Here is a 12,598-nt window from a genome sequence, read left to right as displayed (position 1 = left end):
AGATTGGGAGTTGAACCCAGAGGTGTTCAACCTGGTCTGTCAACAGTTCGGCAGGCCAGAGGTAGATCTCTAAGCCCGCAAGGGAAACAGGAAGGTGGAAAGTTTCTTTTCCCTCTCCCGGGAGCAGGATTCGGAGGGAGTAGACGCACTGGCCCAGGTATGGAATTTTCACCTGGCCTATGCCTTTCCTCCTCTGAACCTAATTCCGAGAGTCCTGCAGAGACTGAATCTAGCAAAAAGCAGAGTGATTCTGTTCGCGCCTTGGTGGCCCAAGAGGACCTGGTTCCCCGCTCTAGAGAGCTGGTCGTTGGCTCCTCCCCTCCTTCTCCCAGTTCGGGCAGACCACCTTCGGCAGGGTCAGGTCTACCATCCGGATCCCAGCTTCAAGCTGACGGCCTGGTGCTTGAAAGGCAGAACCTGCAGGAGAAGGGCTGCTCTGAAAAGGTAATCAACACCCTCCTTGCTAGTAGGAAGGAGGTGACCAGGCGCATTTACGCCAAGATCTGGGGAGTCTTCTCACGCTGGTGCTCAGCAAAGGAAGTATCCCAACAAGAAACTCCCGGTCATCCATTTTCTCCAGGATGGGGTTGATTTGGGGCTCACCACCAAGACCTTGAGAGTCCAAGTGGCGGCTTTATCTTATTTTTTGGACAGGAGGTTATCTCTGGACCCCCTGATTAAGCGGTTCCTGACGGCCAGAGATAGAATGTCCCCAGTGCAGGTATCTAGAGTCCCGTCCCTGGAATCTTTCTTTAGTTTTGGAACAACTAACTAGGGCTCCGTTTGAGCCAATAGACAGTATCTCAGTTAAGTTTCTCACTTTTAAGTTTTCCTTTCTTCTGGCGATTATGACGGCCAAGAGAATAGGCGATATGCAGGCTCTCTCGATTTAAGGAGCCATTTTTTCGTTTGTTTGATGACAGGGTTGTCCTTAGTCAAGATCCCCTGTACCTTCCCAAGGTGGTGTCCAAGTTTCACAGGAGATGGTTCTCCCTTCTTTTTGTTTGACTCCCCAGAATGAAAGAGAGGCCTCCTTTCATTGTCTGGATGTCAGACGTTGTCCATTAGTTTATTTAGATAGAGTGAGCGATTTTAGAAAATCCACCCATCTGTTAATTAATTTTTCCGGGCAGAAAAAAGGCCATCGGGCATCCAGAGCCTCCATTTCTAGATGGATAAGGCAGACGATTTCTCTAGCCTACGAACAGGCTGGTAAAACGGCCCCAACACTTCACGCGGTCCCTAGCAACCTCCTGGGCAGAAAGGGCTGGAGCTGCAGTGGAGCAGATTTGCAAGGCTGCGACGTGGTCAAGCCAGAATACGTTCTTAAAACACTATAGAGTGGAGCTGCAGTCAGTACTTGGCTTTCGGTAGAAAGGTCCTGCAAGCAGTGGTCCCGCCCTAAGGTAGGCCTGAAGCTACTTGCTTCTCTCTCATTGTGCCGTCCTGGAAGACGACTTGAGAAAGTACCAGTTACACTTACCGTTAACGGTGTTTCTGGGAAGTCTTACAGGACGGCAGGCCTACTTCCCACCCTCTTGATACGATTATTAGTTTGTATTTTGGTGGTATGTTATTTACTCCCGTGCACTGCTGGGTCTATACTTTATCATAAACTGAGGAGCACGGGGAGCGGCGGGGTTTTTAACCTCTTTATTGGTTGTGTTTCCTGTCAGGTGGAGCCAGTCATCTCTCATTGTGCCATCCTGTAAGACTTCCCAGAAACACCGATACCGGTAAGTGTAACTGGTACTATCCACAATTTTGAAAGGGTGCCAAGAATTTTGACCAGCCCATTTTTGGAGTTTTGTGTGACATTATGTCCAATTTGCTTTTTTTCTTCCCTTTTTTTGTTTTGTTCCAATACACACAAAGGGAATAAACGTGTATAGCAAAACACACGTTACTGGAATACTTTTCTGTGAGAAATACATGATTTTCCTTAATTTCTGGGTAGCCAACCATTTTGGCCATGACAACACACCTCAAAATTTCAAATCCTGAGCCACTAGCCAGGCCTTAAGAGTTACTCGCCACCAGTTGCCCCGCCCAACACCTCCCCTGCCCCACCCCTAAACACGACCTTGTAAATTATCTCATGAAATTACACTGTTAATATTTATTTTTGGAACGTAATTCTGCTTAAAATATTTAACAACTTTAACAATAGTAACATAAAGCATATCAGTACCCATCTGTGCAGCCTTACTGTGCCCCATCACTTGCAGCCTTGCTGTTGCCCCATCACGTGCAGCCTTGCTGTTGCCCCATCACGTGCAGCCTTGCTGTTGCCCCATCACGTGCAGCCTTGCTGTTGCCCCATCACGTGCAGCCTTGCTGTTGCCCCATCACGTGCAGCCTTGCTGTTGCCCCATCACGTGCAGCCTTGCTGTTGCCCCATCACGTGCAGCCTTGCTGTTGCCCCATCACATGCGGCATGGTGTGATAAGGTCCCGCCCCCCTAGACCGGCTAATGTGATAGACAGAACACCGATTCAATCTACATTCACATTCGCCGATCTAGGGGAGAGGGACCTGTCACACCGTGCAGCCAAACACAGACCCAGCTCCATGACACACAGTGGAAGCGCTGTGTGTGTGATACAGGAGGAGGAGGAGAGTGCTGCAGCCTCGGCTCAAAGCAGAGCCAGGGCAGTCCAGCCCTGCCGCTCTCTGTGTCCTTCGGCTGACAGTTTCCTGGCTGATCGCTTCAGCCAGGAAACTGTCAGCCTGGTTCACCCCAGCTCCTCACTCGCCCTGGACTAAATTCCACTCGTAAAATGCGAGTAGCAAAATGTATTGATAAAGCGGAGATGAGTAAGGGCCCATTCATACTGGAAACTGCACATCTATTGCACGTTCTTTTTTTTCCTTTCTTGCATGTATGCAGATTTACATGCAGTTGATGCACTTTTTTTTTTTTTTTTTTATCCCAGTGGGTAAGAGTCGTTCTGTCAAGTTATAATATTTATTATACTGACTTCATTGGGGAGATTTTTTCCTTGCTTGCTGTTTGTTCTACTAGGAAATAAAATGTATTGCAGGTGTCGCTGGGCTAGAAAGCTTTAAAAACCTTTTCAGAAGTTCTAACCCCTTCCCCAGTCTACTAAGAATGTTTTAAATTTTTGTCTGAAAGATGTCCCAATATTTTTTGCCCTGATGGAAAGTAAGGGAAAATATGTCCAATAGGGACAGTACAAACCTGAAATTGTCACTAAACCAGTGGTTTCCCAGTTCTAGCAAGTGGGCCAAAAGCAACCATTTGCTTCCCCTTATTTGGCCCATGGGGCACTATTCCTTCCACTGAGAGTATAGAGTATTGGCTGAATTCCATATGGTGACCTGTGATGGAGTTTTACTTACTGAATTTAGCCTCAAAGGGGCGAAACATTGTTTCTAAAAAAGATACATCTAAAAAATACACAGTTCCCATGCTTGGTCAGAATTGCACACAGATATTGCATTTAAAGAGATTGTAAACCCTGTGTAAAAAAAACTAAAAACTGAGACAAAAGCATAATGAGCACTAATGCATTGCATACTATCGCATTCTGTAATACTTATCCTAGAACAAAGCTGTTTCAGTGGCGTTCGCACACCGCTGAGCCGGCTGACATTTTTCCTGGTTTGCGGGCTCCGACGCAGTGATTGGCTGGAGTCGTGATGTCACTCCCACGCGTGGGAGCTGCTATTTACTGCACAGAACTCAGAAGGAACGACACTCGTGCCGTTCCTTCAAAGCGCATGGGCCAGTGATGTCACTGGCTGCATGTATACTAAATATCTCCTAAATAGTAAACTTTTAGGAGATATTTTCACTATCTATAAGGTAAATTTGCAATAGCTTTGAATAAAACCAATGATTAGCCCAGTATTTTAGGCAGTGGAAACGCTAAGGCCCCTTTTCGCATGCAGACTGTTCATTTCATCAGTTCAGTCACATATTTTCATAGAAAAAAACTGATGACATTTTCATCCCCGTTTCATCAGCTGCTCATTCATTTCTCATCAGTTTTTTTATCCGCTACCAATGCAAAAACAGACCGTTTGTCAGTTTACATCAGTTTTTCTTCTGATCCTTTATTTTTTTATTTTTTTTGTAATGGAAGAAAAATAGAGCTTTGACCCATTTAAAAAAAAAAAAAAAACGGATGTTGATGGATTCGGATGTAAACTGAATCCTCATCCATTTACATCCGCTTCTCCATGGAGATGCATTGATGTCTGTTTTTTCATCTGTCAACGGATGGATGAGAAACGGCTAAAGGGTCCGCATGTGTGAAAGCGGCCTCACTGTTCTCTTCCTCAGTGGAAATGGTCACCTGACATTAGCCATTGTCAGTAAAATAGATTTGATCAGTTAAAGAATATTGTGCATGTTTTGTATACTATTTGGTACTATCATACCACTCACTGGATGTTATGCTCTTTGCTAACCTAGATATTGTCTCTGTTTCAGTATGTATTGCATCAGGGACAAAAGTGGCACTATTTAACCGGCTGCGCTCACAGACTGTGAGTACGAGGTATTTGCACGTAGAAGGTGGAAACTTTCATGCAAGTTCGCAGCAGTGGGGCGCATTTTACATCCATCTCTGTAAGTCAATTGTTGGGTATGATTGTACTTGGGGATGATCAGCACTAGCTTTTCAAAAGGGGTACATACTTTAGTAAGATTGAGAAGCCATGGAGCACACCTTTTGTGAGTACACGTGTATACACATGTGTTTTATAAATGGATGGTCAAACTGGGGGTAGGTATGTTGCCTTCATTTTTCGTTTGGAGCTTTTTACAGATTCTCAGAAAGGTATAATGAACCGCCTTATCCCGTAGGAGAGTTGTTTCTAATGGGCTTTGGTGTCTTGCTTTTCATAACCAAAGGTTATTAAAACAAAAACAAAAAAACTCTACAGTTGGTTGCTTCAGACCTTCTGGCAAATTACAGTGAGCAACTGTAGTATGTAGCCTTTTATACTGTTTAATGTAAACCTTTATTATTTGGACATACACCTTGATTTTTGATTGCAGAAGAATGAGGTTTTTACAGCTACCTGGAGCCAAGATAGAAGGGGTTATCCTTGACTGTACCAGTGACAATATTTTCACCAACTCGTACAGTAATAAAAATGCTTTTTAGCAGATTAGGCGAAGTCTATAACTCCAGACAGCTTTTTATTGCAGTCTGTGTCCCCTTTTGCAGATTTCCTTCATTTCCTGTCTAGTTAAACTATCCTCGCCGTAAGTGAGAGGAAAATACCTTTAACGGCTCCCTGGATAGCAGTAAAACCCAGCAGTTCTAAGCCTTCCCCTGCTCTATCCCAAGAAAAAAAGTTTTGAAAAATAAAGCTTTGTGAAGAAGAAAAATTTCCTTGGACCTGAAATCCTTGGGTGCTGGAAATCCTGCTCTAATGTACATTTTATTTTCATACCAGGTCCATTTAAAATTTAAATAAGATTACCTTTCGGCGCATGTTGCACCTAATATATAAAGTGTGACATGCTCCAGCAGTCCCTCCTTACCCCCCCCCCCCGTGAGACAGTTTCCAGGGGTTCTTCTTCTCCCCGCACCCGCTGTCAGAGACATGTCATTTATTCGCAGCAATCTGTGAATGAATGGACTACAAGTACCGTCTGCCATTGTGGCAGATAGCTTGTAGTTCTCAATGAACTGCAAAAGTGCTGGTGTGGTTGCTCTTGTAGTTAAAGTGGATGCAAACCCCAAATTGTTTTATTTATTTTTTTCAGTCACAATGTAGAGTATAGGATTTCCGATCATATGTGCTCAGACTTGCCACAAAGAGTTAATCCAGCTCTGAGCAATCCCCTTTTATTGTTCAGTGAGATAAAACTGACAAACAGGAGACACCTTTTCCGTTCTTCCCCCTTGCAGCGAATGACAGTTTATTTACATATTACATGCACTAGCCTGAGACGGGCATTATTTTTTAATTCCCACCCCCACTCCTTTTCTGAAGTCATGTGGTTACTTTTCTGGATTTTGACTGGATGTTAGAGATCATAGCAGAATTTAGAGTAAGGAATTACACAGGAGAAAATGCATGTTGACAAGGGGAGTGTGAAGGTGGGCAGGGAGTCTGACATCACGACTCCACCCACCGAGCTCCAGACAACAGACCCACCCAGTTTTTCAGTTCTTATAACAGACAGAGGGGAGACATTTCACAGGTAAGGATACATGCAGGAGGCATGTATATCCTTATAGATCAGCACTGTGGCAGTAGTTTAGAAAGGATGATAGTGGGTTTGCATCCACTTTAATTGTTTTTTGTACTCTTCAGTAACTGTTTGTCCATATGGGAGGTATGGGCAGACAGCTAAACTCAGAGTCTTTGGGAGCCTGATATTGCACCCATGATCTACTGATCACTGGTGCAATGCTTTCCAGGCAAGCTTTGTTTTTTTTCCAAAAGGTGAACTCCACCTCTAAATCAACAGTTTTGGATTTTGGATCAGACCGCAGTATATAAGTGCTCTTGTGCCCCAGTGGACGCATTCCTGTTTTAGGCTAAGCCAACATTCAGTCTATTAGTTTCCTAGGAATTGGTGACCTAAGTGAATGTTTAAGCTGTATATATGCAAATAAAATGGGTTAACATGTAAAACATAATCTATACTCTGTGTGACCAATACAGATTAATAACCTTTCACTAACAGTACACTCATTTGTATTTCTTTAGTGGACGATGAAGAGTCAGAAGGAGAGGAGTTCACTGTGCGGGATGGTTACATTCATTATGGACAGACAGTGAAACTTGTTTGTTCAGTTACTGGCATGGCACTCCCAAGGCTGGTGAGTTATTTATGATTCTTTTTAAGCGTAAGAATGTTTATTTCCTTTTATTGCAGTTGGAAGGCATGAAGGGATTAACATTTTTTCACAGGTCTATTGCTCATCCAAGCGTAACAGATATTGAAGCTAGCAGCATACAGAACACAAGTACAATAAGATGGTCTTTAGTGCTCAGAATTCAGTAGTAGTTCTCGGTGCAAGGATTTCGTATTGGTAAATGTTATTTAAAAGTAGCCCAGAGTTTCACCTTGTGATGTTGAATCCTCACAAAATTTTAAGCACAAAAACTGGAGTGCAAAATCTGGTGCAGTTCTGCATAGAGACCAGTCAGCTTCCAGGATTTTTATTTCTTTTGTTGTTTTTTAAAGTGGTTGAGAAGGCCGAAGTGTTTTTTTTCTTATCTTAATGTATTCAATGCTTTTATCTTCCTGGTGGTCTGATTATGTCAGTATTTTTGAATGTCATAGCGGTACATTGTTTTGCATGGACATTTTTTTATTTTTTTATTGTATGCTTGTAATTTTTAGGAATAACTTGCTTTAAATCTGTCCAAACAAGAGTCTAGTAGACATCCCGGGTATGATAAAGTTTGAAACACGAAATAATAATTTATAATTTATAAAAAATATCATTTAATTTAATGTAATCAAACAAATAATAAAAAAAAACACTGAAATTTGTCCGAACTAATCACTATCGCTCAACTCTGCAAGTGATTCTAATTCTCTATCGCTGTTTTCTAGCTGGTCTAAAACCACTTTTCACTTCAAGTTGTGCATTTCATACTGAAATGCAGTACAGTGGAACCTCGGTTTAAAAATTAACTTGGTTTGAGAGAATTTTGATTTGCGAGCAACTTTTTTTTTATTCTGACTCGGTTTGCGAGTGTTGACTCGCATATCAAGCGGAATTCAAGCTAAATAGGCCTGCAGTACCTCATTTGGCCTGAGGTACGGGGGCGCAGAAGCCGAGCAGAGTTGAAAATAGGCCTGTAGTACCTCATTTGGCCTGAGGTACAGGGGGCGCAGGACCCAAGAAAAGCCGAACATTGGCCTGCAGTATCTCATTTGGCCTGAGGTACGGGGGGGGGGGGGCGCAGCTAACAAGCCGAAGTGTCCTCGGGCCTTTTTGGCACTCTATGACGGGCCCCCCCACCTCTGGCCGCATTCGGTACTGCATCCCATTGAAGTCAATGCAGAACAAATTATTTTCGTTTCCATTGACTTCAATGGGAAAACTTGCTTTGATATGCGAGTACTTTGGATTACGAGCATACTCCTGGAACGGACTATGCTCGTAATCTGAGGTTCAACTGTATTTTGAATTCCTTCAGACTGTTTTGATGTTTATAAAAGCAGCAGTGTTCTGTCAGATCAGCAAACCTCTGAGATCAGCATCAATTCAACATCAAATGAGTTTCACAAATTTATAAATACTGTATTTAAGTATATAAGCTCAGTTTATTGTTACAAATAAGTGTGAAATGCAAAACTCTGGTGGGTGTAATAAGATATCGGCTTGCTGCCTTCTCACTATCTGTACTGTGAACGAGTGCAAGGTGTAGCAAGATGGTGGTGACGGAACATCACTTCCGCTACAAAATGACGGGTTGCCTAATCTGATGGAACATGGGCATAGGCTGGAGGACACCGGGGATCGCAAGGACAAGGTAAGTAACACTACAGTAATTCCGAGTATGGTTTGGGGTTACCTCTTTTGGTACTGAAAATTAACCCAGAGCCACACTCGGGATTAACGCCAGGAAGGTTAAGATAAAAACCTGCTGTCAATTTGTGAGCCAATGAGGTGAGAGAGGCTGCCGCGGCTAAGTGTCTGAGTGGGCACTCGGCTCAGGTGGGCTGCAGCTCGGCTCAGGTGCCCTCATAGCAGGCTGCTTGCTATGGGGGCACTCAACAGGAGGGAGGGGGCTGAAGCTCCCAAGAGGGACCCGAGAAGAGGAGGATCTGGGCTGCTATGTGCAAATCCAATACACAGAGCAGGCAAGTATGACATGTTTGTTTTTTAACAAAAAAAAAGTCTTTAAAAGAGACGTATGGGTATTTATTTGTTATTTTTTCCCCCCGATTCATACTTGCCTAGGTGGATGCAGCATCCACGGTGCCTCGAACACTGTGATCCAAGAGATCGAACACCGCCGATCGCTCGGTTCTGGCAGCTCTCTGCTTTGCCCCTGCTCACTGGAGTGCTGGGCTTTGGAGGGGGCGGGAGCGGCTGACTCGGGCTCAGCATCTTGCTGAGAGGTTGAGCCCCGTCCATGGATCTGGGTGGATCCCGACTATAGTCATGATGACGCCTGAGCCTGGTCTGACTCTGTGACATCGGCAGAGAGCGGACTTCAGCCCATTCTCTGCTGAAAATTGGTCACAGGGGTGCAAAACAAACTGCACCCCTGTGATCCACAGAAGAAGTACAACCAAACAAGCTTTGGCTGTACTTCTCCTTTTTAATATCACTTTCATTGAACAAGTTGAAGAAGCGAATTGGCTACCATGCACAGCTGCACTGGATTTCGCATCTCCCTAAATTTAGTAAATCCATTGCATCCTAATAATACTTGACAGTTTGGAAATCGAAGCTGTAACTTTTACTCTAATCTTTATCTGTTAAGAAAAAGGAAGATGCAAATTAGATCTCTGAATGGCGGTTTAGACTGTAAGTTGTTTGTGTTCGTTTTTCAGATTATCAGAAAGGTGGATAAACAGACGGCATTGTTAGATGCAGATGATCCAGTTTCCCAGCTCCATAAATGTGCATTCTACCTGAAGGATACAGAGAGAATGTACTTGTGCCTTTCTCAGGAACGAATAATCCAGTTTCAAGTGAGTTTTGTTTTTTCTGACTTGGGCGTAGCACAAGGCTGTTTGGGTGGGCGTTACTTTATTTAGTTTATTGTCCATTAAAATGTCTGCTTCACAAACCAGCAACTAGGATGTTTATTTCAACTGTAATCTCCTCATTTTAATAGTCTAATACTCATTATACATCATATTTTTATTCAATAAAGGAAATATTTTTGAAATCTGTTGCACTTAATCAGCAATTCAAACTACAATCTAATTTTTATAGAAGCTTAATCTGTCAGTCTTGGCAAATTTAACCAAATCCGTATTTTCTTGGTTGTTTTAACCACTTACCCCCCGGACCATATTGCTGCCCAAAGACCAGAGTACTTTTTGCGATTCGGGACTGCGTCGCTTTAACAGACAATTGCGCGGTCGTGCGACGTGGCTCCCAAACAAAATTGGCGTCCTTTTTTTCCCACAAATAGAGCTTTCTTTTGGTGGTATTTGATCACCTCTGCGTTTTTTATTTTTTGCGCTATAAACAAAAATAGAACGACAATTTTGAAAAAAATTAATATTTTTTACTTTTTGCTGTAATAAATATCCCCCAAAAATATATAAAAAAACATTTTTTTTCCTCAGTTTAGGCCGATACGTATTCTTCTACATATTTTTCGTAAAAAAAAATCGCAATAAGCGTTTATTGATTGGTTTGCGCAAAAGTTATAGCGTTTACAAAATAGGGGGTATTTTTATGGCATTTTTATTAATATTTTTTTTTACTAGTAATGGCGGCGATCAGCGATTTTTTTTTCGGTATTGCGACATTATGGCGGACACTTCGGACATTTTTGACACATTTTTGGCACCATTGGCATTTTTATAGCGATCAGTGCTATAAAAATGCATTAGATTACTATAAAAATGCCACTGGCAGTGAAGGGGTTAACACTAGGGGGCGGGGAAGGGGTTAAGTATGCCTGGGTGTGTTCTTACTGTGGGGGGGGGGGGGGGGCCTCACTAGGGGAAACACTGATCTTCTGTTCATACATTGTATGAACAGAAAATCAGCATTTCCCCTGCTGACAGGAACGAGAGCTGTGTGTTTACACACACAGCTCCCGTTCCCCGCTCTGTACCAAGCGATCGCGTGTGCCCAGCGGCGATCGCGCCCGCCGGGCACACGCACGGGAGTCGGGGGCGAGCGGGGGGCGCGCGCGCGCCTCCGGCGGCGCACGTGCGCCCCTAGTGGCGGCTAAAAGGCAGGACGTCCATTTACGTGGTCTCGCCTAGGAGAGCCACCTTGTGGACGTATAATGACGGTGCGGCGACGGCAAGTGGTTAAGCAATCATTTTTAACCCCTTCCCGACCGCCGCATGTACATATACGTCGGCAGAATGGCACGTACAGGCACATTGGCGTACCTGTACTTCCCTGCCTAGACGTGGGTCGGGGGTCCGATCGGGACCCCCCCCATGACTTGCGGCGGTCGGGTCCCCTCGGGGAGCGATCCGGGACGACGGCGCGGCTATTTGTTTATAGCCGCTCCGTCGCGAACGCTCCCCGGAGCTGAAGAACAGGGAGAGCCGTGTGTAAACACGGCTTCCCCGTGCTTCACTATGGCGCTGCATCGATCGAGTGATCCCTTATATAGGGAGACTCGATCGATGACGTCATTCCTACAGCCACACCCCCCTACAGTTGTAAACACACACACACAGTGTACACCAAATCCTACAGCGCCACCTGTGGTTAACTCCCAAACTGCAACTGTCATTTTCACAATAAAGAATGCATTTTTTGCTGTGAAAATGACAAAAATCCCAAAAATGTGTCAAAATTGTCCGAAGTGTCCGCCATAATGTCGCAGTCACGAAAAAAATCGCTGATCGCCGCCATTAGTAGTAAAAAAAAAATAAAATTATAAAAATGCAATAAAACTATCCCCTATTTTGTAAACGCTATAAATTTTGCGCAAACCAATCGATAAACGTTTATTGCGTGGTTTTTTTTTGCCAAAAATAGGTACAAGAATACGTATCGCCCTAAACTGAGGAAAAAAAAATGTTTATATATGTTTTTGGGGGATATTTATTATAGCAAAAAGTAAAAAAATATTGCATTTTTTTCAAAATTGTCGCTCTATTTTTGTTTATAGCGCAAAAAATAAAAACCGCCGAGGTGATCAAATACCACCAAAAGAAAGCTCTATTTGTGGGGAAAAAAGGACGCCAATTTTGTTTGGGAGCCACGTCGCACGACCACGCAATTGTCTGTTAAAGCGACGCAGTCCCAAACTGTAAAAACACCTTGGGTCTTTAGGCAGCAATATGGTCCGGGGCTTAAGTGGTTAAACAATGAAGTCTACGATTCGTCAGTTTGTTTTGCACGTATGGCCTCTGTGAGTCTTCATACCAGTGTTCTGGCTGCTCTTGTTTAAGGTCATTCAATGATCTTGCTCCATTGAAGCCATCAGTGAATGAAGAATGTTTAAAGTTTAAGTGATATTTTTATTGGCTAACACAAGTTATTCAAAATGTAAGCTTCCCGGACCGCCTTATACAATTTTTGAGGAAGGTCCGCCAATGAAATTGTTCATGTTGTCCATGTGATGTTTTCTACCATTTAGCAGGTAATATTACTCTTCTTGCTGACAATTTGCATCAAATGAGGATTTGAGACCTGTCTATAACCAGCCCAAATAGAGAGCAGCATTCTCTAGGAAATAAAGCTTCAACCAAATTGAAACATAATTGAAATGAGATGTTAGGATATGGGAGGGTGGCCAACGATCTTCCTCATTTACCCCTCCCTTCCTCCCCCTCCTTTTTTTTTTTTTTTTTTTGAGAGGGACAGGGTTAGAGGGAAGTATGTCAGAAGGGGAAAGATAAGGAGGGAAACGCACTTATACACACATAGCTTAAAACAGTACCCGTAAAGGACACATGTAAATACACGTTTTATTTTTTAATATTATATAA

The 12,598-nt window shown here is 43.4% G+C and overlaps 1 protein-coding gene across 4 annotated transcripts in view; it reads left to right on the top strand.

Annotated features, from left to right (window-relative positions):
- The window catches only part of RBPJ (recombination signal binding protein for immunoglobulin kappa J region), a 154,271-nt gene that overhangs the window by 136,959 nt on the left and 4,714 nt on the right, over positions 1–12,598 (top strand). For all 4 annotated transcript variants that reach the window (XM_040335159.1, XM_040335160.1, XM_040335161.1 and 1 more), the window contains 3 exons: positions 4,460–4,597; positions 6,700–6,812; positions 9,512–9,652. In XM_040335159.1, the coding sequence (XP_040191093.1) occupies positions 4,460–4,597; positions 6,700–6,812; positions 9,512–9,652 (392 nt within the window). The remainder of the gene's footprint in view (positions 1–4,459; positions 4,598–6,699; positions 6,813–9,511; positions 9,653–12,598) is intronic.

Source organism: Rana temporaria, chromosome 1 (assembly GCF_905171775.1).
Source record: "Rana temporaria chromosome 1, aRanTem1.1, whole genome shotgun sequence".
In the NCBI taxonomy this organism is placed as follows: Eukaryota; Metazoa; Chordata; class Amphibia; order Anura; family Ranidae; genus Rana; species Rana temporaria.
Note: the sequence above shows the minus strand (reverse complement) of the source record. Positions and strands in the feature narration are given on the sequence as shown.